This window comes from Tinamus guttatus, unplaced genomic scaffold (assembly GCF_059628265.1).
Source record: "Tinamus guttatus ecotype Peru unplaced genomic scaffold, ASM5962826v1 Tinamus_guttatus_pri_ptg000710l, whole genome shotgun sequence".
Classification (NCBI taxonomy): Eukaryota; Metazoa; Chordata; class Aves; order Tinamiformes; family Tinamidae; genus Tinamus; species Tinamus guttatus.
In genome coordinates, this window is record NW_028289244.1 from 5,475,149 (window position 1) to 5,497,196 (window position 22,048).

Here is a 22,048-nt window from a genome sequence, read left to right on the forward strand (position 1 = left end):
AGGCCGTGGGAGCGATGGGCTGCGCCCCGCGGCTCGGGGGGCTGCAGAGGCTCCCTGTGCTTCCCCGCAGGGCTTGCTTGTGTGGGCAGCAGCGAGGGTCGGGGTTTGCAGGTGTGAGCGGAGAGCAGCGAACTTCCACCCATGCCAGGTTTTAGGCAAAGAGGCAGCCAAAGAGAGGAGTTTCTCCACTTCTCGTTTGCTCTTTGCACATGGAGAGGGAATATTAACTTAATTCTCCTTCTAGCCTGTCCTCTCTGTGCCAGGATGGCTGGGGGGAGTTAACTTCCACAGCAGGAGGCTGAACTTTGCTAGCACCAGCTTGAGAACATATGTGATGTGCAGGCCTCGTGTTGTGATTAATGTGCTAGAGATGTGGGCATCTGTCTGAGGAGGAGCTGAACCAGAGCACTCCGGATTTGCTCTCTGATTATTGCGGCAAGTTTCTTCCTGCCACAGGTCGTTCATCGGATTCCAGCTGCTGGGCTAGGGAGGGAGGTGAAACAAGACGTACGAAGTTAAATACTCCAACACCCAGCAGACCCTGGATGGAAAAGGAAGTCGTTCCCACAGAGCAGGGTGAAAACTCAGCAAACAGACTGCATGTGGGCAGTGCCCAGAAGAGGGGAACAGCCCTCTAAAAGTGTTTAAAAGAAAGTCTGCACTGAAGCTCATACCTGGAGCTGGGTCCAGGGGGATGGGAGATCACCTGATGGATGAGATGAGGATTTCATTAGAGACACCATGACCGTGAAAAGCAACAGGAATCCTGCAGGATGCATCCCGCTAGTCAAGCCCAGGCACACACTGTGTGGTCGCAGGTTCAGAAGAGCAGCAGGACTGGGTCAGACCAAAGGTCTGTCTTGACCTGTATCCTGCCTCTCATAGCACCCAGCAGCGGGTGATTCAGGACAAGGCAGCCTGCCAAGCATGCAGTGATACTTGCCCCAAACGTTATCCTAGCTTTCAACCAGTGTCCAGCTCAGGCTTTTCCACAGATGACCATCACTGTGCTGTGGTCAGGCTTTGTCTGGGAATTTCAGTCCTTTTTGTGATGACAGCAAAGCCTCCAGGATCCAGGCAATAAAAGCAATCGGTAAGGAGTCTGAACAAGAAATAACGAGAGGCCTATATGGTCACTTGGATCTGACTGAAGCAGCGATCAAAAGGAATATGAAATAACGAAAAATGTGGGGAATGCACATAAAAATGTGACCCGAGGCGAGTCATTTCCCAAGAATCAGTGAAACTGTTAACACAGCACCGAGGCTCAGAGGAAGAGGGGTTAATGGGAGGAGTGGCCCTGAGTTCTGTGGTGTCCCATGAAATCGAGAAGTACTGAAACCTTTCAGTGGCCGTTGGAGAAACAGGATAATCCCTTACGCAATGATCTATCAGCCAAATACCTTGGAAACAGAGCATCTGGAAGCAGGCCTGGCCCAGGTGCTATTAGACCACAGCATCACTTAACAGTCTGTATGAATGCTGCTCAGATAATGCAGTGTCTTTTAGATGTTATATCCCATTGAGTCAAGTTGAAATTATGCAGCAGGTTCAAAAACTGAAGGAGATGTGGCCGAGGCAGACTGATAAGCAGGACACAAAGCACATGGTCCTGTAAGTCATTTTTTCCTTCAGATTATGAGGCTAAAATGTGTTGCTTGCTCCAGCAAGGACTAGGGCTTCCTTGGCTGGGCCTGGAAGGTCCTGGCTTGGCAGCGAGGTACTTGGTGTGTGGAGAGCTGAAATGGAAAAGGGCTGCGGATGTGGGGACCACCAGCCCTTCCCGATGGTGCTAAGGGGTGTCCCCAAAGGATAACATGGAAAGATAAACCTCTCCGAGAGACTTGGGGATAGAGGGCAAAGCCCCAGGATGAGAGAGATACCCAAGGAAGCAGAGCCATCCATTTTCCCTGGTTTTGGACAGCGCCTAGAGATCCTGCCTGGGAATGTGATTTCCACCTGTGTTGCCATCTGACTAGGTGGGAGTGAGATGCCCCAAGGCTGCCCCTGCCTCGTCCCCAACTCTGCACCGTGCTGGGGTGCCCTGTTCTGCCCGGAGCATCTTCCCTTGCTCCGCGACGCTTCCCTCCTTTCCTTGGCCTGTCGCTCCCCCCGCTGGACAGTCTCCACCATTGCCTCAACGCAACCCGCAGGGTTGACACAACCTCAGGGGAAGGGAATTTGGCACGAAAAGGAGAGAGGAGGTTGAGCTTGCAACCTGGGGATCGCCGGGGCTAGAGAATGGTCTAAAGTGTCTGTCACCTTTCTGTCCTCCCTCCTGTCCAACGGTCCTAGGAGATAATTCATCCCCAGAATGATTCCCCTGGGCTCTCTTTCTTTATTGTCATTGGGTTTATCTCTCTATGGTATAAAGTCTGATTTAAACCCAAAGACGACTCCACTAGCTCCTCCTGTATGCATGTAACAAAATCAACTTAAAACTGATCCTTAAGAACCCTGACTCCTAAGCCAGGACAACCGATCAGGGGACAGTCCCCATGGTCCCTCCTGCCCCTCTCTCAGCGCTTCCTATCCCAGCTGCAGGGAGAGGTGGCCTGTTGGGAGCCATCCCAACCCGAAACCTGGCACCAGGTTCAACAGCAGCGATGCCAGTGGGTGGCAGCAGGTCAGGGCAGCCCAAGCATGGCAAAGGGACGGAGACCATCGGAGCCTGTGCCCCAGGCAGCACCAGGGACATCCCGTGCTGGACCCAGGCAGACCACAGGAGATCCCCCATGAGCAGCAGGTCTGCATCTGCACGTGGGCTGCTGCTAGAGATGCCATCCACCAGGAGCAGTAACTCCCTCAGCTCCGTGCCATCTTATACGGGCATGACCTTTCTAGGAAGGATTTTAGCTAATGGAGTGAACCTGGTTTAAACACCAGCCTCCACATGTCCTGCAGAGTGACTTTCAACCAGCAGATTTCCAGAGGTACCACTAGCTATAGCAGATGCATCTGCAGGTGTAGCTAAATCTTGCAGACTGTGAGCATTTGGTGTCAGAGCAGGCACAGGAGCACCAATCCAGGGACATCCCCCTGATCCTGGCTTGTTACCTTCCCGTGTGACCTGCATTTTGGATGTTTAAATCACAAACCTTAATGCAGCCTTCATGCCAGTGTTGGCTTCTTTTATAAAAATAAACATCAGGAAAACAGACAGGAAAACACTAATCTTTTCACAACTCCGTCAGCCTCATCTTTTCTCTGCTGAGTGCAGATAAAAAAAAAAATGTTCATTGAACTACTCTGGGTGCAATTTCCTGGAGTAATTAACAGCAAAATTAACCAACTGGGCTCATTGCAAGCCCTGCAAGTGCACTGCAGCACTCAGGTCAGATTTGCTTTTGTCCATCTAGCTTTGGACCTGAATCTTTCCATTTTTTTTTTATCTTCTTTTTTTCAAGTTTGCAAACTGTGTCATCGGTCAGCAGTAACCACAGGGAGATTTTCCACTTGGAACGTTCAGTCAAGTTTCTTTTAGTTCTGTGCATGCACTGTAAGGCTCCCTTTGGCTGTAACAGGGAAATGGCTGTTCTGTTCCACCCTTGCTGACGGTATAGGCCTGAATGCTTAAAAAGGACAGCTTATTCCTCAAGTCCTGATGTAACCCCATGCACGGCATTTGGCCCAAGGCAGTGAAATTCCAGCAAGTTGACTGTTCAGCCTGCGAGGATTTAAGGGTTAAGAGAAGCCCAGCTGCAGTTTTAATGATCCAATTTAGGGAGATTGCTTTGATGCTCTGTTACAGCCAGGACAGCTGTGCTTGTAATAACACTGAGCAGCCTCCTTTGGGCTCTGTGAGACTGTCAGCACTTAAATATCATCCCCTCCTCCAGGACAGGCTCTGGAGCAGATCCCTTTGCTTGCCGGAGCAGCAGTAACCACCTCTCCTGGTGGAGCCTTTGCTGAGCCTGCTGTAATTCCAAGCTGCTCCCTGCACGAGAGGGGAGCAGGGTTTGAAGGCCTTTGCTCGCACGCGTGGGCGAAGCCGCCCGGGTTGGTCCCGCTGGGAGGCTGGAGCGCGCAGCGGGAAGGAGCGCGGCCAGGCCTGGCGGAGGAGCCCGCGGCGGCGTCCCGGGCGCAGAGGGAGCGCCTGGAAAGCAGCTTTGCGCCGAGCGGCTCCCGTGCCAGCCCGTCCTGCTGTCCTCCCTCCTGCACAAACCTCTCCTGGCAGCCGCGAGCAGGCTGGGGGGAGGCAGGAGCTCGACCCCGCGTTGCAGCCAGCCGGGTCTCGTGGATATGAGCAGAGCCCTTCCCATCTGGGGGCAGTGGGATAGCAGCACCCGCTGGCTGTGCCAGGCAAATAGCAAAGGCAGCCCCTGAGCTGGGAGAGGTGTTTGCTCTGTCTCCATGGAGAAACTCCCCTCTGGAGAGCCCTGGGCTTTCAGGCAGGGCCACTGCTGTCCCACCTGGCAGGTGACCTTCCCCTGGCCACCTTGACCACACACAGTCCTTGGTAGGTAGATGCCTGTCTCTGCCTACGTTCACGTTGCTGAGAGCAAGGTAGCAGGCAAATATCTGCAAGGAGCTTTGGGGGGGTGGCTATTTATTTCTAGGACCTCTGCCTTAGTTTCTCCGTTATTATCTACATTATTAGGTCTGTAAAGCATCTTCCAACCTAAGCTGTTGGGCAGTGCCCTCACTTATCATCTCTTCACGTCCTCCACAGCTGCTGTGCTAACAAAGCTGCTTCTCTGGCGGTGCAACAAGGCAAGAGAGCCCAGCACAGCCACACACCCCTGCGCTGCTGGTGCTGGGTGCTGGCCCAGGGTGCCAGGCTGCCCCATGTCCCTGTCCTCTCGCCTGTCCACACACAGGGCTCAGGTTTGGGTGTGAAGCACCTTGCTGAACTCAACTTCCTCCTTGACTTGCATTTTTCATACTAAAGCCCTTGTGGCAATGATGGGGTTGAATGAACTGAGTGTTCTCCGTAGGTGTGGATAATCCTGATGAAGACTCTCCATGTTTGGTGGCTGTAGGGTCATGGACAGACCCGATATTCGAGTCCAACGCAGCAGCGTTGTCTGTGGGGCTCGTTTGTGGTTCCCCTTCATTGGCATGGGAAGAAACAGAGGAACACTGGAAGCTTGTTTACTGTCAGTGTTTCAAATCAGTATTTTTTTATTACAGAGACTCATCAGGTTGCTCACATTGTGGCATGAATTTAATAATAAGGCACAGGGAACATTCAGAGGTAAAAACAAACAAAAATAAAGTTCTCAGCCTGCGAGACATAACCATCCCTTCACTCATGCCAGGGCCTTCTCTACAAAGGAAAATCCAAATACCTTCTCATCGCTTAAACCCCCAAATCCACAATGGAAAAAATATTACAGGGTGTGTGTTGCAAGCATGCCTCTTTCTGAGCAGAAATGTCCCTTCCAAACCTAGCACAGCTTCCCTGGGAGAACAGGGCTGGAATTTAAGAATGACTACGGGAGAAGTGGAAGTGCTCAAGGGCAGTGTGATTTCAGGAAGCCAAGAGCATTCTCAGCTACAGCAGAATTGCAATAGCAAGGCCAGCCACGAACACCCTGCAGGAATATGTGTGAACACAGAGTCTCTCTTTGCAGCACAGAAAACACAACAGCAGTACAATCACGGAGTGATGGTAAAGCACATAGCATGTTCAAACCTTTATTTTAGAGGGGATTTTACAGGATGGCATGTGTTTCATTTTAGATGTCTGAATTTTTGTGCGTTCTCCTGCTTGCTTGTTTGGTTAGACTTTTTTCTTGTGCCCAATGATTGTTAAATTCAAGCCCTGGGAATTTTTTTAAAAAAGTAACCCCAAATCCTGGCACTCTGGCTCTCCTCTACCTGTCTCTTCCCCCTCTCCGTCCCCGCTACCACACGCTGAAATGCAGCTCTCCACAATGTCACCAGCAGCCGTTCTGCTCCAAAAGCCCAATCTCCAACATCCTCAGGGCCTGCCTTCCCTCGCTTGCGCTCTGTAACTCGGTGGTAAATCAGCTGCGATGTCTTTGCGCCTACTCTGAAGTATCTGAAGAACGTGCTGTTAGTAGGAACTAAGCAGAAGTCTATCCAAGAGTGGATACGGAGATAGGGCGGATATTTAGGATAGGAACAGGGTCAGTCAATTGTAAAGACACTGGAGAGGGAGGGCCAATAAAAGCATGTGGAAATAGCCATGTGAGTAATCTAGTGGTAATAGATTAGGCTATGAAGGAAGATTGTTATTTCTCTTAGCACCGTTACTATATATGTTTAGATCTATATTAGCACCTTGTTCCCAGGGAAAAACAAAACGAAACAAAAGAGGTTTAAAAACCATAGGAAATGGGAAAGTTAAGACAAAGTTGGCAGCAGAGAGGGAAGCTGGGGCTTTAGATCACGAGATCCTTGTCTATGTCCTCTGTGGAAGGAAGAGAGAAACGAGGTTAGGAGCTGGATTTGCCCTGGGAGACAGACAAGAGCAACTTCAAGGCATCGTTTCAGCCCCGTCGGGAGCTTTGGGGTGTTTTGGGGTGTCTCGTTTGCCTCCGTGCCCTCCCTGGGCTGGCAGGTACTTACGCTCCTTGATGCCGAAGCAGCTGGCCCACTCCTCCAGGGCGATGTACTTGTCGTTGTCCAGGTCGCAGGCCTCGAAGAAGCGGGTGGTGCAGTGCTCCATGGGGATGAGGGGGGCACGCAGAGGGGCCAGCTCGGTGTGGGACAGGTACCTGCAGCAAGCAGCAGCGTCACTGCGTGCTCCACCACCACCTCCCCGCGGGAGGGGATGCTCTGCTGGCCACAGACCCACACTGGGGATGCCCAAGGCCTCCTGCCTCCCTCCCACGTGAGTGTCCTCCCAGTGTCCCCCACTGGATGCAGTGAAGGCTGGGGATTAGTGTCTCCTTTTGCATCTGCCCCTGCAAGTAGCATCAGAGGCGGCAGCTGGAGGTCCTCATTGCTGCCCCAGCCAGTGTGTGATCACTCAGGCAACCCCCACCACCACATGGCTAAGCCAACACCTGCTATGTCAGCTGCCAAAGTTATCCTGGTGCCTTTGGAGTTAGATATTTTAGGGAGCTATGATGGGATATATAAATCTGAGAAGACCAGAACTCCTCCCATGGGTGATGAGAGCAGCTGAGGCTGGGATTATCCCTTCTTTCTGTAGAAGAACTTTTCACTGAAGTCAAAACTGTCTCCACTCCAGGCAGGTTCACCCTGGCTGCAGCCAGCTGGGTGCTGGTGTTGTCCTTCAAGAGGACTTTGCCTGCACCTTTGCCATCAGCCACCTCTGTCCTATCTCTAGCCTGCCTTAACTCCTGCCATGACTGAATCATCTTTGTGATTTTGTCAGGCAGGAAAGGGTCCCACCAGGTGCCCCATCCTGCTCTGCAGCCACTCACCCATCAATGGGGTGCTGGTCCAGCTGGCCAAACTGCCAGTGCACGGGGAAGATGTACATGTTGTAGTTCTTCTCAAAGTCACGGGCCAGCAGCTCCACAGTGTGGTCACCAGCTTCCAGGCGCTTCTCGTTCTCATGGATCTTCTTCACCTGTGATAGGAGATGTCAAGGAGACCTTGTCAGCCAGGGTTAGGTGGGGCATTGGAGAACCCAGGAGCAGCTTTATGTCAAGTACCCGGGAAAGTGTGAAGTACGTTCTGGATGGATGTAAGGAAGAGTTCTCTGGGAGGATGAAGGGAGCCTGTAGGAATGGTGCTGGTTGAGTGTTTATGGGTGACATTTCACTCTCTGCAGGAGCTGCACAAGTGCATGTGGACATGTTTTCCCCAGGGGAGCTGGATTAAGTGATCTCCTGAGGACCCTTCCATCCTCAACCATTCTGTGATTCGGTATGCCGGGGTGAGTTTCCAGGATCCCTCCCACCTCAGCCCCTCACCTTGAGCTTCTGCTTCTCGGTCAGGAGGTTGTTGTCCTCATCACGCTCGTACAGGGTGATCAGCACGTTCTTGAGCCAGTCCCGCATGCGCAGGGGGAACTCGGTCAGCTCTGTGTCCAGGCAGGCAGGGATGACTGCAGCCAGCACATGGTAGTCAGCACAGCACCCAGATGCACACCCCAGCACCCTCCCAGCGCAGCCCTCAACCTGCCTGAACCTTCGCTATCTACTTTTCTTGAGCTACTTGTTTCTCACTCCCAGCTTAAATCCCCTCTGTTGCCAAAAAAGATAGAGGTGATTGGAAATGGGTTTCTGTTTCAGCTGACTTGGAACATTATCAAGGACATTGGTTGCAAGCTGGGTGCTCAAATGCGAGATAAGAAGAGATTTCTGTGGCTCATGTGAAACTTGCTGGCCTCCTTCCCTGGTGCAGAGGCCTTGATGCTGGATGGATGGCCTCATGGGGGCAGCTGGGGTGCCACCAGGGACTGCTTATAGTCATGGACAGGGCAAACAGCCAGCTCTGGGACCGTAGTTCACCCTCTTCAAAACTGTTCCCTGGGAACAAGTGATCCCCATGGCCTTTCTGTGACTTTGGATCTGAGTGTCAGTTGTGTTCCTGCACCTTTCCTGGGGATTCACTTAGTTGCAAGGCAGGCATTGGGGCAGCCTGGAAAACCTGGATGAGGCCTATCGTATTCCCCAGCCTACGGGTAAGGTCCAGGCTACGGCTCTGAAAGAGGATGAGCTCAGGTTAGTCCTCATGTCTAAGGGAAGGTAGGCACTTACATTTGCAAGGCCCAATGTAGTCCAGGTGCAGTTTGTGTCCCTTCTTGGTTCCCTCCAAGGTGCACTTGGTGGCAAAGAAATGGCAGGAGGAATCGTAGGTCTTATTGTCGGTACCGCAGACCTGCACAGGGTGGGAGGAGGCAGCATGAGAGGAAGCAAAACCAGCCGTGCTTGATGGTCAGCAGGGAGAGCTTCCAGACAGGATGGCTACCTCAGTCCCTGAGGGTCACCAGGTGGACAGCATCTCTCTGGGCATCTGGCAGTGGCCAGATGGGAACCAGCCACCCCAACCCAACCCAACCATCATCCCTGCCTTGTCTGGCGCCAGCAGTGCCGTGCGCGGGGTCCCTGCCCGCTCCCGTCCGTCTCTCCCCTCACCTTCTCGAACATGCCGGCGCTGGCTGGGCAGCTGGAGGGGTCCTGGCACACGCACATGGGCGAGTTGTTGTCGTCCACCTCGCACACCTTGCCGTGCTTGCAGTGGTGGTTCTGGCAGGGGTCTAGGAGAGGACGGGAAGCACAGTCAGAGCCAGCCCTGGCCTCACCTCCCACGGGGACTGCCCCAAGCACCTCTCCCAGCACTGGGAAGATGGGAAGGCTTCTGAAGCCCCCTTAGCAGCCCCTGGGCTGTTCCCAATCTCCTTCCCATAGCCATGCAATGTGATGGCTCTCTCTAGTGCAGGAAGAGGTCATGGACCTTCCTATCTTTCAAACACACTTCCAGTTTGGAACCATCCTTGTGCTGCAGCCCTCCTTGAGGGAGTCCCTCAGTGCTTGGGGCGGCTGAAGGCCCCGGCCGGGAGCGGGGACGGAGCCTCTGCCTCTCGGGGAGGCGAAAGCCGGGGCTGCAGTGGGGGGAAGCGACTCACTCTCCGCAACGATCTCCTCTACGTCCTCCGTGGGTTCCTCGAACTCGCCCACCTCCACCTGGACGGGGTTGGCGCCCACGGGCTCCTGCGGGAGAAGGCAGAGGGTAAGGCAGAGCGTTGGGCAGCGCTCGGCCGCAGCGGCCCTGCCCCAGGCCAGGGCAGCCCAGGGCCTCCCGCCGGCACCTCGGAGCTACCTTGGGAGAGGTGGCGGGAAGCGGGGGAGCCCGGCAGACACCAGGGCTTGGGGGAAGATACCCACAAAATGGTGGTGTTTGTGCCCAATGAGCCCCTCCGTGCTCAGCGCGGCCCAGCTGGGGACGGAGGGACCGTCCTGGCGGGCGCTGGGGAGACCCACCATGGCCCGACTCCTCTCCATGGCACCTACCTCTGTGGTGGGATCCTCGATGACCTCCGTCTCATCTGGCAGGGCCTCCTGCTGCAGGGAAGAGGCCTGTGAGCTGCCAGCGAGCGCAGGCCCGAGGCCGCCACGCGCCAGCAGGACGCCGGGGCACACCGCCCCCGTTCCTGACCGCGCTGGCGTCTGCAAACACCCGCCCGCTTTCACTCGTTGCGAAAGAAAATCCCCATCAGAAACGGCCCCAGCGCAAGCCGAGAGCCATCCCGCTGCCTCCCGCGCTTACCGGTGCCGCCAGGGCTTTGCCTGCCAGGCAGAGCAGGAAGAAAATCCAGGCCCTCATTTTTCAGCAAACCCTGAGTAAAGGAGAGCAAAAGGAGAGATGAGGGACGAGGTCTTCGGACTGCAGCCTGAGCTCACAGCTGGTGATGAGATACATAGAAAACGGCGTTTGCTTCATTTCCTGCCTTGGCTATTTGATGTTACAGCTGCACGTGCTGACTTTCCTAACCAAAACTTTAAGCCAAATATTGTTTTCAGCAGAAATTAATTTGTTTTTGCAAAACGGGAATGTGATTAGATTCCTGGATGCACCTTGATGGAAAAACTGCAGTCTAAAAGGCAATTCACTTTTCCAGCTTGTAAGTTATTTCAGGTAAAAAAAAAAAAAAAGAGAAGTACTTTTCACTTTGAGAAACCCTCCCAGCCAGGCACAGGATATAAAGCTCTCTATCATTTTATTTGTCAATCAGAAGAAAAAATAAAGTAAAGGAAGGAAAGAGAGAGACTACATGGACTGGGAGATATTTCAAAATTATTTCCTTTAATGAGTGCCCAGAAAAACTCATCACACGTAGAAACATGCAGAGTCATTGCTGGAGTCACCTATCTCTGGCACCCCCAAATGTTGAGATCTTTAGTGTAATTTTTCCCCTTCGTGCTTGGGCCTGAGGGCCCCCAAACTGGCACAGCGCGAGTCAGGACAGCTCCGGGTTGTCCTGCCAGGAGGTTCTGCACGGAAGATGGGTCCCCGGATGGACTTTGCACCCTCCAGGTCTGCAGCTGTTTCAGGCGGTAAAACGCGAGAGGCAGCGCAGGGGCCCAGCTAACACCGGCCGCGATCCGAGCCAGGAGTGGAGTCCCAGCTGGTGAAATAACCCTGCCCTTGTTCCCCGCAGTTCCTGTTTGGCAGGATTGAGCCCCTCTGCGAGGGGAGAGCAGAGCTCAGCTGGACGTTAATATGCCAGCGGCATCCGCCGCCCGGCAGCGCGAGGAGGCTGCTCCGCTCCCTTCCGCCCGCAGCCCCAGCTGCCTCGCGCCTCCCGGCGCCTCTGCCTGCCAGGGCTGCTGCCTTCCCGCTCAGCCTCCTCCACTGCCGGGGCAGGAGCGAGGGCTGGAAGGGGCATCGGAGCCCGTTTGGTCCCTCCTAGCCGCGCTGCAAGGGGAAGTGGACGGACAGATGGATGGAGAGCGACGCTGGGACAGAAGGAATTTCTTGTGTCTTCCCTGCCCAGTTAGAGAGCGGGCCTCGTTCTTCCAGCAACCACGGGCGCGTATCTCCCTTGCCAGTGCCTCTCTTCTCTTCCTCCCTGTGCCAGGCTGCTCTTTCTAGGCATAAAGCTGCGACAAGGCTGCGGTGCCAGGGCGCCAACCAGGCCGGCCCCAGCTCCATGCTCATTTAGCGTGGTCGGGCCGTGCGGAGGCTGGAATCCCCCTGCAAAGCTCAGCGCTTCCGCTGGAGCCCGGCTCACCCTGCAAGAGCTGGGTGCCCGTGCAAGGGCAGCTTCCCCGGGCCGCGGCGGAGCTGGAACGCGGGGACGGAGGCGGCGGATGCTTTCCTGGGATAGAGGCCCGTGTGGGGGCAGAGGAAGCCGCTCCGGCCGCAGCTGTCCGCTCCGCTCAGCACGCGCCGCCCCTTCTCCTCTCCTTTATTTGCTCTGGAGGCTGCCGAGAGCACTGCCCGCCTTTGCCAGGACCTGAAACTGAGGTCACCAGCACTTCCCTTCTGGAGGGACATTTTCTGGAGGGGAGAGGGTGGAAAAGTACTGGTGGCTCTGTCCGTTTCCTCCCTTGCTGCCATCCCTGGCTTTTCCTGGGCTTCTCCCAAGGGGCTTGTTTGCCTTGGAAGATGCTCTGAGGTTCAGTGATACTCAGTGTACCGAAACGCAGCGGCGTCCAGCCCAGCGGAGAGGCCAGTGAGTGGCAGACAGCATTAAGAAGAACCCAACCCTTTACCAAGACCTTCTCAGATCATGTCCCCAAGGCCAGAATACCCTGTGTTTCAAAGCCTGGGCATGCAGTGAGCTGGGGTCAGGGAATTACAAGCTTGCAGGAGCCAGCAGACGCTCTGAGCTGCCAGTGTTGTGTTTGGAGGAAGAAGGAGCACGAAGGAGCCTGAGCAAACAAGCTGGGCAGAGCTGTCTCGCACCGGAGAGAGGAAAACAACCGTATTGAGAAAACAGCATCCCGAGGCAGAGCCTGTGCACAGAGGACGTTGCAGTGTCTGTAAGACCCTGGCTGCTTTGCAAGGGCTTGGGCTTTCCTGAACGCCTGGTGTCCAGAGGCCCAGATGGCCCAGGCCAGCATGGGCCACAGTGTGGGTCAGTGGGGACAGACCCCCTCCCTGGGGACCTGCCAGGCTCCTGCTGCCCAAGAGGTTGCTCTTTGGAGCTGGAAGCTGGCACGTGGCATGAGCTCAGCATCCACCTCCCTGCCAGAGGGGCTCAGGGGGGATCCCTGTTTGGGACCTGGCCCAGCCGTGCCTGGCACTGCTCTGCTGGTGCCCTATGGCGAGCGTGAGGGAAGGAGCAGTGCCATGCAGCCGAGGGGCGTTTTGGACACAGGACAACAAGACTGGGGAAGACAGCCTAGCAAGCAGGAGCGGCTATACCATGCCATAGCCTAGAATAATCAACAGAAGCCAATGCCTTAACCAGACACACCAGAAACCAGCACATCTCGCACTCAGAAAGTTCTGCTGAGGTTGCCACAGTCACAACAAACTCCAAGGCTCTGGAGCAGCGTTCCTCCTGCACTGGCTGAGGTCCTGGGGAGAGCCCAGGAAAGCCATGGCAAACTCCAAGCCGTAAAGGAGAGAGGCCTCCTTGTCACGGTCCCTCTGCAGACCTGCCCTACCAACTGCTGTGCTCAGCTTGGCGCTCACAGGAGCGCAGCTCAGTGAGGGAGCCGGCCCCGCGGCCCGCGCAACACTTGACCCTACTTGTGTCCCACGTGGGGACTTCAGCTCCCAGGCACCCTGTGAAGTCTTATGGCTCCCGTAAATCCTTCTCAGCAGTTGGACTTCTGGCCCAGCCACCAGCACTGGCCCTGCCTTCCACTAGCTGCACTTTACAGACATGGGCCTAACAAGGAACAACAACCCTAGGAATGGGACACAGAGACATCTGAGCCTCCACCCAAGCTCCTCTATAGACTGGAAGCAGGACACGCTGGCAAACGCTTTACCACCTTCTCCCCATTCTGCAGCACTGCCGTAAGCATCTCCTGATGGGCACGCTGGGCACAGTGCCCTGCTTAAGGGATGCTTAGAGGAGCAACCAAGCCCCTTGGGTCCCTTCGGTCTCTGTGTCCCTCTCCAGTCTGGGAGGAAGGGGGAGCCCAGACCACACAGGAGGAGGCTCCTTGGATGGCCAGAGCATGGTCCATGTGGCACTAGCCCCGGCTGGGTTGCATAAGCCCGATGGGACGGGTTGGGATGCCACGTTAGCGCGGGGAGGAGCCTCCGCTGGCCCCTTTGACAGCTCCTCCCCGAGGCCACTGCCCAGCATGGGGTAACTCAGCCCTGCACTGACACGGGATAACTCAGCCCCGCACTGACACGGGATAACTCAGCCCTGCACTGGCACGGGATAACTCAGCCCTGCACTGACATGGGGTAACTCAGCCCTGCACTGACACGGGATAACTCAGCCCTGCACTGGCACGGGGTAACTCAGCCCTGCACTGACACGAGGTAACTCAGCCCTCTGTCAAGAGGCCTTGCTGGGCCAGACTGCGGCCTGTCTCTGGGCAGCCAAGGAGCAGGAGTAGGAAACCGTGGGGCAAACTCCCTCCTCATGGGGCAAACTCCCTCCTCGTGTCTCGGCTTCCCACCCGCAGCAGTCGCAGCGCCCACTGCAGCCATGCAGGACCAAAATGTGTCCCAGCACCTCAGACTGAAAGAGAAGGCAGGAGAGGCCCAGCAAAGGCTGTTGCCTCCCGTGGGCTGCAGTTCTCAAGGTGCGGAGAGGAGAGGACATTGGCCGTCACAGAAAGCCACGCGGGCGGCTGTGTGACCCCCCTAGAGCCCCTCGCCGGACGGGTCCCTGCTCGTCCAGCCTGTGCGTGTCCGTGTGCCCTGTCACCGCGCAGCTGCGCAGCCACTTCATTGCGTCAGGTCTCATGAGACGGGGCAGGAAATGAGGACTGGGCAGAAGCCAGCCCGGCTCCTGCCACCTGTGCAGCGCTCTAGAGCGCGTACATGGCTATAGCCTCGCGTATCCAGGAGAGATTTAGATGGAAGGGAACAAATGCCCTCTCACGCCTGCACGCTTACACGCACCTATTAAAACACAGGAAAATTAAAATCTATCCACCTCGTCTTTCCATTCAGAGTTGCTAAAGACACATCTACCCACTGCTGTGCTGTGTTAACCCGTTCCCCTTGCAGGGAGTTGGTGGAGCTGCTGCGATTGCACTCAGAGTGTGCCAGGTCTTTGCAGGACTCGGAGAAGACGGGGTAAGAGCCCATTTAACCATCCTGTTATGTGCTAGCTTGGAGCTATCGCAATTTAACTGTCTAGGTTGCTCATTACATCCCAGAAGGGAGACAGTTAAAGCAGTACCAAGAGAAGTGCATGGATGAGCGGGTCCCTCTGGCTCCAGGGGAGCTAGCAAGACGATCTCTCTCTGATACACAGCCCCACAAAAGGAAAAAAAAACACCGAGGGAAGGAGCCAGCTGTTAAATATCCTGCAAAAATGTGAACCGTCTTCAAAGCATTCCCTGCGCTCGCCCTGCCAGAGCAGCTCCAGCGATAACCGACATCCCTGGAGCAGGGGACCCAGAAGGGGTTTCCATGGGAGCCGACATTCCTCCGCGCCTGAGTCATGGCCGAGCGGGGCTGCAGAAGGAGGAGCTTGGAGAAAACTTGGAAAAGTTGATTCCTGCTCTCCCTCCCCGCCGCATCCCGCTGCTGCCGATGTGGCAGACAATAGCGGGCTCGGGCCGCCTCGCTCGGCAGCCGGACCTCGGCTTCGCCCAAACGTGGCCGCGCGGCCTCGGCAGCCGCCGCGTCGACCCCGTCCTTTCCATGGGGCTGAGTTTTGGGGCTGAGTTTTGGGGCTGTTTGAAGCCAGTGGTGCTCGGAGCGCGGGCGACCTTGCTGGTGCCCACGGGTTCACTCCGACTCAACCTGTCGCTGCCAGGATAGTTTGGGTGGGAATTAAGGCACCGTCCTGATAAGTTTTTCCTTGGCTGTAGGCAACACAGTGGAGTTTTCCTAGGGGAGGGATACAAAGAGCAGAGTCGGGCTGCTATGCACGTCTAGGCAGGGAAAAGACAGCTGCTGCCTTTAAAGGAAACAAGCCCTTGGCTTTTTTACATGGACCTAAAATTGAGTCTGGCTGGTCCTTATTTTTAGTACCTTTAAACAAACAAAAGCAGAGCTCTGTTCTTCTTTTTTGTTGTCTTTTTTGTTTTTCCCCTGCAACTTCTGACTCTCTGGCACAGCTGATCAGCTGGATTTATGCAAAATAGGACAGGAGGACCTGAAGTGATTTCAAAGTCTGCTTGGAACAAAAAGCCAAGTGTCTGTCTGTCTCTGCAGGAGAAATAAGAGTGGCTGTACTTTAGAAAAAGAAAGAAAGAAAAGGACTCTAAGAGATTAAGTCGACAACGCTTTTGTTCTTCCTCTAGATATTCTGGTGAGTAAAACAAATGCCAAAGCACCTCGTCCTCCGTGTAAAATGCGCGCTGGTTTATAGCTACATCTGATTTGCCATGGAGGGTGGTTTGATGTGCCCGCTTATGGGTCCAGCACCTCTCCCAGGGGCAATACCCCCCAGCTTAAGACCAAGAGAGGAAAAAGGGAGGAAAGAGACAAATTAGGTCGGGTTAAAGCCTTAAAGTCAGCGGTCAGCAAACCGCGAGCGCCAGCGATGCGGCAGGAACAGCCTCCGCTGCAAAGAGGGGCAAGAGCAGAAGCCGGGGAAGGTGCTCGGGTGCCAGGAGGGTGCGAGACGAGAGCTGGGTGCCCATGCGGGGCCTGCGCCAGCAGCCTGGGAGCCGCCACACCGGGAGAAGGAGCATCGGGAAGGAAAGGAAGGAGGTTTCGGCCATACCTGACTGTGCCGGCGGCTGAGGAAGCTTCAGGCTCTTGCAAGGGCTGGGGGAATCTGCAGGTTTTAGAAGGAGGCAGCAGGAAGCCAGGCTGTGGGCTGGGTTTCCCGCTGCCTCTCCTCCTCCTCCTCCTCCTCGTTATCTTTCCAAATCTGTCTCTTCCTCTGCCCGGCTCCCCAGTGGTCCGTCCCACCCCCTCTCACCGCCCTGCTCCCGAAATACAGTCCAAGGCACCGCTCCGGTCCAAATGAAACCCTGGAGAAATCCAGAGGTGCTGGAGATAAACAGGGTCTCTCGCAGGGAGAAATCCGTTCCCAGTGCATTTCTGTCACTAAGGCTTTGTCACAGCAGCTGCTTGTACTGGTGCAACAAGTTTGTAGGTTCTCTGGGTCTCTCAGGCTAACAGTTTGGGAGGAGCAGGGAGGAATATCATGGCAATGCTTTCTTTGTACAGCTCCATCACCTGCCACAATAAAAACTTTCCATCCTGTCATTCCACGGCCTGTCAGTGCAGCCCCTAGGCTGGTGTTTTCCCTCTTTGGGGCACGCAGAGGAAGGCAGAAGAGCCCGTGCTCCTCCAGCCTCTCCTGACACTGCTGCCACCCGCCACTGCCTTGCAGGGAGGGAGGGGAAAGGATGATCCCCTTTTTCCAGGCTGTGGAGAGCTACTGCATGTCTGAAATATGCTCCGAAGAGCCAGAGAAATGCTCAGCTGGGAGAAGTAACCCCCAGCATGCTGGGCTCCTGCTGTGGTTATCGTCCAGCTGCTCCAATCAGTAGGTTCTGATGGAGCAGAACTGGTGGCCTGGAAGTTGTGGGTCTGTTGAATCCGAGGGTCTCTTCAGGGGTGGCTCCGTGTTTGGCCCTTGCGGCTGAGGCAGCAGCCAGAGGCAGCAAACAGCCAGCTACACCCAGCTCCCAGCTCCGGGCATTCCAGCACAGCCGAGGAGCCGGGAAGTTCACCTGGCACCACCGCACAACACAGCCCTCCACACCAGCGTGGCCATGGCCACATTACCAGGGAAGAAGCAGCCAAGTAGCGAGGTTGTTAAATTGCTGGAGTCAGGGTGTCCCTTAGGGACCCAGCTCTATAATGTTGGGCCATCCAGTTCATTAGCAGCTTTTTACAACTCATTGTGCACCCATGGCACCATCCTACTGCTCCCAGATCTGGCATGGAAGGGGTCTTCCTGGGGTGGAAGGGATCTCCTTTCCATCGTTGCTCTCCCAGGGGCTGCTGGGGGGACAGTGGCTCATGTTGCAGGCAGGTCTGGGGACAAGTTGTCCAGGCACTAGGACTGTCACCCTGGAGGCTGGGTGAGGAGGACACAAGACTCAAGATCAAATTCTCTGTTTGCTCTGAGAGCTGGACACGAGAAGCTGAGATTCATGTTGTCAAAAGGCTTGGGAGCATCGGGTTGCCTGGAGATGCCCAAGAAACTTTGCAAAAGGCATCTTGCTCCTGCTGAAAAGCCACCAGGAACCTGGCTGCTTCTTTACACACCATTCAAGAGCAATTCCCGAGTTCTAGCATGTGGATGTTGATGTCACCCCCACACACATCCATCTAAGGTCTGTTTGGAGGCCAACTTCGTTGCTAAAACCATGTCTGTCCTAACTCCTAACATCTTGGGTGTCTGCAGCTCCCAAGTATAGCCCACAAGCAGCTCCTCTTTGGCTCCAGAGATCACACGTGCCCACGGTCTGAGTTTCGGTCCCTTGATTCCCACCCCGAGGAGGTGAATGTTTTCTGCACTGGATTAGTCACGGCTCGCATTGAAATTGTGCAGCTGCTGGTACTTCTCCTAAGAGAAAAAAAAAAAGACATCTGGAAAATATTTTAAGGGGGGAAAAAAATAAAAAAGAAACCACGTCTTTTCTAACTGACAACGTGGCAATTGCTCAGTGCTCTTCAGTCTAGCCTGAAGCTAAGCCCTCTTGTAAGAAGTAAATGACAGTGCCAGGAAGATAATTATAACAGGGATTTCTTTATATACGTGGCGGCTTAAGCCCTGGTCTTGAGTGAAAGCAAAAAGCAGCCTGCAGCAGCGGAGCGGCCGTGTGTGGAGGTGCCTCCTGGGCTATACGTATATCTCAGCTATACGTCCAGGCGTGCGAGGGGTCCTGCCAGCCCTCCGGCCTGGCTGGAGCTAACGCAAACAGGAAAGGGGCCTTGGGCTGCAGCGCGGGGCAGAGCCGGGTCCTGCGGCTCCCCCGACGGGCAGGTCGCCAGGCGGGATGGAGGGGGAGCGCACGGAGCGGGAAACGAGAGCCTGGAGCGACCGGCAGCCTCGCTAATCTCAGCAGCTTCAAGAGCCTCGAGGATGACCGAGAGCTTGCAAAGGAGTCCTGGAAAGCACCCTGCACACTTACAGGGCTTAGACATCGAAGAGGAGACATTGATGTCGTGCTTCCAGGAGAAACACTGGACCTTGGACATGCTAGAGGTTCCTCTTGAGGTATCTAAAGCTCAGGGAACTGGGCAGGCAGAAGAAGGCCCAAGAGGGCCTCAGCAGCCATGGGCCCTACGCAGCGGCTGTGCTGCGCCACGCGAGCTGCCCTGCAGGCCCCGATCAGGGCTCTGAGCAGCACCAGAACCTGGTTCAGACGCAGCTCCTGAGCCCCAAGGCCCCTTTCTCTTGCTCCCTGTTCAAGCGACCTCATAAACTCAGATGGAAAAAGCAAATAAGACCAGACCCCCTGAGACTCAAACTGAATTTACAGCAAAGCCAAGATGTTTGCAAGGCTGAGGTTTGAACTCAAGCTAACCTCGACTCAAAATCTGAATTTCTTCATCCTGTTTTAAGCCTAGTTTGGCAGATCTGGGCTGGCACAGTCAAGAAAACCCTGGTACTCTCCAAGATGGGAGCGATTCTGCTGTAAGAGAAGGACAGAAATGCAAGTGAGAAGCTTGCTGGAAGTGATACAAGTGGAGATTAATAATCCTGCTGTATCCTACTCACAAATTCTTCGGTCTCAGCAGCCCTTCCTCCTTTATGTTCTGGGAGGGATTTTCTAATGACTTTCTGGAGAGGATGATGTTCCTGCATTAATTGCTGGTGGAGGTTACAACAAAACAATGAACCCAAAGTGCATATAAATAAACAGGATGCCCCATAACAGCTGTAGGAATGTCATTTAATAAGTCCTCATTGATCAGCGTGTGGCTGAGGGCTGTGCTCTGCTGTGTGAGCAGGATCCCTTCAGCTCCATGTGGGAAACGCAGCGGCTCCCAGTGCTGCAGCCCAGCACCCGGCTCAGGAAGAGGCCGTTGAAATAAGTGCAGGACAGACAGGCATCTTGCTTATCCTAGAAATGTTCCAGCTCTCCAGCTATCTCCAAAACCCAGGCGTCTAGGAGGGTTTCTTGGTTTTGTTTCTGCTTTGTTTTTCATTTCAGAAGGAGGTGAGAGGACTGGGCAAAAGGCCGTGGCCTCCAGATTTGCACTAAAGCAGAGGCGTGATCACTGTTCTGGACTGGAAGGGCCATTCGCACAGTGCAGGGTGAAGCTGAACTCTGCTGGGACCTTGGCCCACCTTGGCTGCCTTGGTCCTCCATGAGGCAGGGACTTCTCCCTGGTGGGACAGTCCCTGCAGCTTGGTGGTAGGGTTGGTTGCCCGTACAGGTGCAGTGGGCTGACAAACCACCACTTCTCCAGGCCGCTGCCCCTGCAGAGGCTCTTCGAGCTTGGCCCAGGAAAGCCTGAGTGAACAAATGGACTTGGGCAGCCTGGCTCAACGGGGTGATGCGGGCAAATGGGGTTGTGGCTCCCTCAGAAGCGAATGGAGGAAGAGGAGGGGGTGTCACTGTGCAGGGCTCTGCTGCGAGCCACGAGCTGGGAGCGGGGAGCAGGCCTCGCTCCGGAGCGCTGCGGCGGGTGGCCCATGGTGTCCATGGCGTGTGCAGGATCCCAGAGCTTCCCCTGGCATCTCCAGTGGAAGCGCTTCCCAGGCCGCATGGGGAGGGCTCCAAACTGCCCTGCAATGTGCTCTCCCTTGCTTGGGCAGCCGTGGGGGTGCAGACACTGAAAGTGCCCAGGCCCGGGGCTTAGCATCACGGCCCGGCTTCCCCTCTGCTCAGGACCTTGTGGTGGAGGTGCCTGGGCCTTGCGGAACGGGCAGTCAAGCTCCCGAGGGAGAAATGCAGTTCGTGCTTCCACCGTTTACCTACGATGCCCTTTCCAGCCCTCTCAGGCCTGACAGATGCAGCTTGGCAGTTTTTGAAGGCTATGAATAGAACTGCCTAAGGAAATAAACAGGAATCGACCGTCTAGCCCCTGGGACACGTAAGGACAGGTAAGCCCTAGGACTGCACAGGGCAGCAAAGGGGGGCCAGGGCACCCCCAGGCTGGCCATGCACATAACCCTGTGAAGGGCTCCGGGAAACCCGCGTTTTCCAAACTCTCCGATATTTTCTGCTCGAGTTGCAGTTGCTCAGAGCAAGCCCCGGCTTGAGAGGTATCAGAGAAATGAGTCGAGCTGCCAGGTGCTGCAGGCTCCATAAACAGGGTGTCCCTGAAAGGAGAAGACAAAATGGGATTGGTTTTGCTGAAATGTATTTGGGAGGATCCTATAAGGAAGAAAAAACTAGTAATAGGTAGGCCCAGAATGAGGCAAAGAAGATACAGGAGAGATGGTAGGAAATGCTTTCTAAGAGCAAAGCTTTGGTACAGGGGAGTTGTTGGGACAGCACAGGGACAGAGCCAACATCTCGCAAGGCCTTCAGTTTCCAATGGCTCTGCAGGCTATAAACACAGTCCAGGGTAGTCCTGGGCATGGCTAAACCAGATTAAGTGTATGTGGAAAGGCAGCAAATGCCTGTCTGGGAGCAGTTTTCCCCCAAGGAGAAAGCAGTGGGTTGGGAGCAGCCAGCTCAGTGCTCCTGTTGAGCCGAGGATTCGCAGCAGCTCCCGGGATCAGGCCAAGACCAACAGCAAAAGCACCAGCTCCCTCCAAGTCATCTCCCATGCACGGCCCGGCCATGGTAAACTTCCCTGTCCAGGCTGGATTTTACTCTGGAGAGTTCAAATCCCTCAAAATCTTCCTTCCACGAACAATTCAGGTTTTGTAAATATTCTACTCCTTGCAAGGACCTGTCGGTAGAGAAGTCATTTGCTTCGTCTGCCTGTATTTGATTTAATTGCGTTTCTCCGATAGAAGGGTTAAGGGAACCAGGGAGAATACAACCCTCCCAAGCCTCAGCTGGATGAAAACACAGCACCTTGCTGTCAGAAAATGGCACATACAGAAAAAGCCCCGGCAGCCACTGCTCCGGTGCGATGAGCTCTGAGGATCTCCATTTAGGCCCTGGAACTTGTTTACTTCCCTTCCAAACCCACGGCAGGGCTTGGCAGGAGCCAAGGAGGGCCTGAGGTCTGCGCCGTGCCCTGTTTGTGTGTTTGGGACACGGTGGGATGTGGCCAGCTCCAAAATAGCCAGGTCGGGCAGGGCCCCGAGCAGGGCTGTGACTTTCCACCCTGCGCCGGGCCCAGGGCTACCTCCTTCTGGGAGCTCCCACTAAAATTAGCTGCGATTCCCCATGCCACAAGTCCTGTGTCTGCATCTGCATCTGTTTAGGGAGAAGGGGGGACCAGTAACAGCTTAAAAAACAACAGATTGGGAGAACAACCTTTTAAGTCTTTTTTTTTTTTAATGGTACAAACTTATGGAAAAAAGTCCTTCTGTGCAATGGGAGCACTGGTCCCTTCCCAGGGGGCTGCTTGGCTGTTAATGAACATTAACTGCCCCAGGTGGCTGCAGAAAATGAGGGAGGGGAGATGTGAGTGTTAGTCCCGTTCCCCACCCCAGCCCCTTAATTGCAGCTTTGCCCCACGGCACCTG

The 22,048-nt window shown here is 55.0% G+C and overlaps 1 protein-coding gene across 1 annotated transcript; it reads right to left on the bottom strand.

Annotated features, from left to right (window-relative positions):
- Positions 1 to 5,373: 5,373 nt before the first annotated feature.
- On the bottom strand, positions 5,374 to 16,293 carry SPARC (secreted protein acidic and cysteine rich). The gene is made up of 10 exons (XM_088536857.1): positions 16,211 to 16,293; positions 10,156 to 10,225; positions 9,900 to 9,950; positions 9,515 to 9,599; positions 9,024 to 9,145; positions 8,646 to 8,766; positions 7,857 to 7,990; positions 7,362 to 7,510; positions 6,538 to 6,686; positions 5,374 to 6,379 (listed from the first exon to the last, which is right to left on the bottom strand). The coding sequence occupies exons 2-10, from the start codon at positions 10,210 to 10,212 to the stop codon at positions 6,351 to 6,353; spliced, it is 897 nt and encodes a 298-aa protein (XP_088392983.1). The 5' UTR covers positions 10,213 to 10,225; positions 16,211 to 16,293; the 3' UTR covers positions 5,374 to 6,350.
- Between the last annotated feature and the right edge of the window lie 5,755 nt (positions 16,294 to 22,048).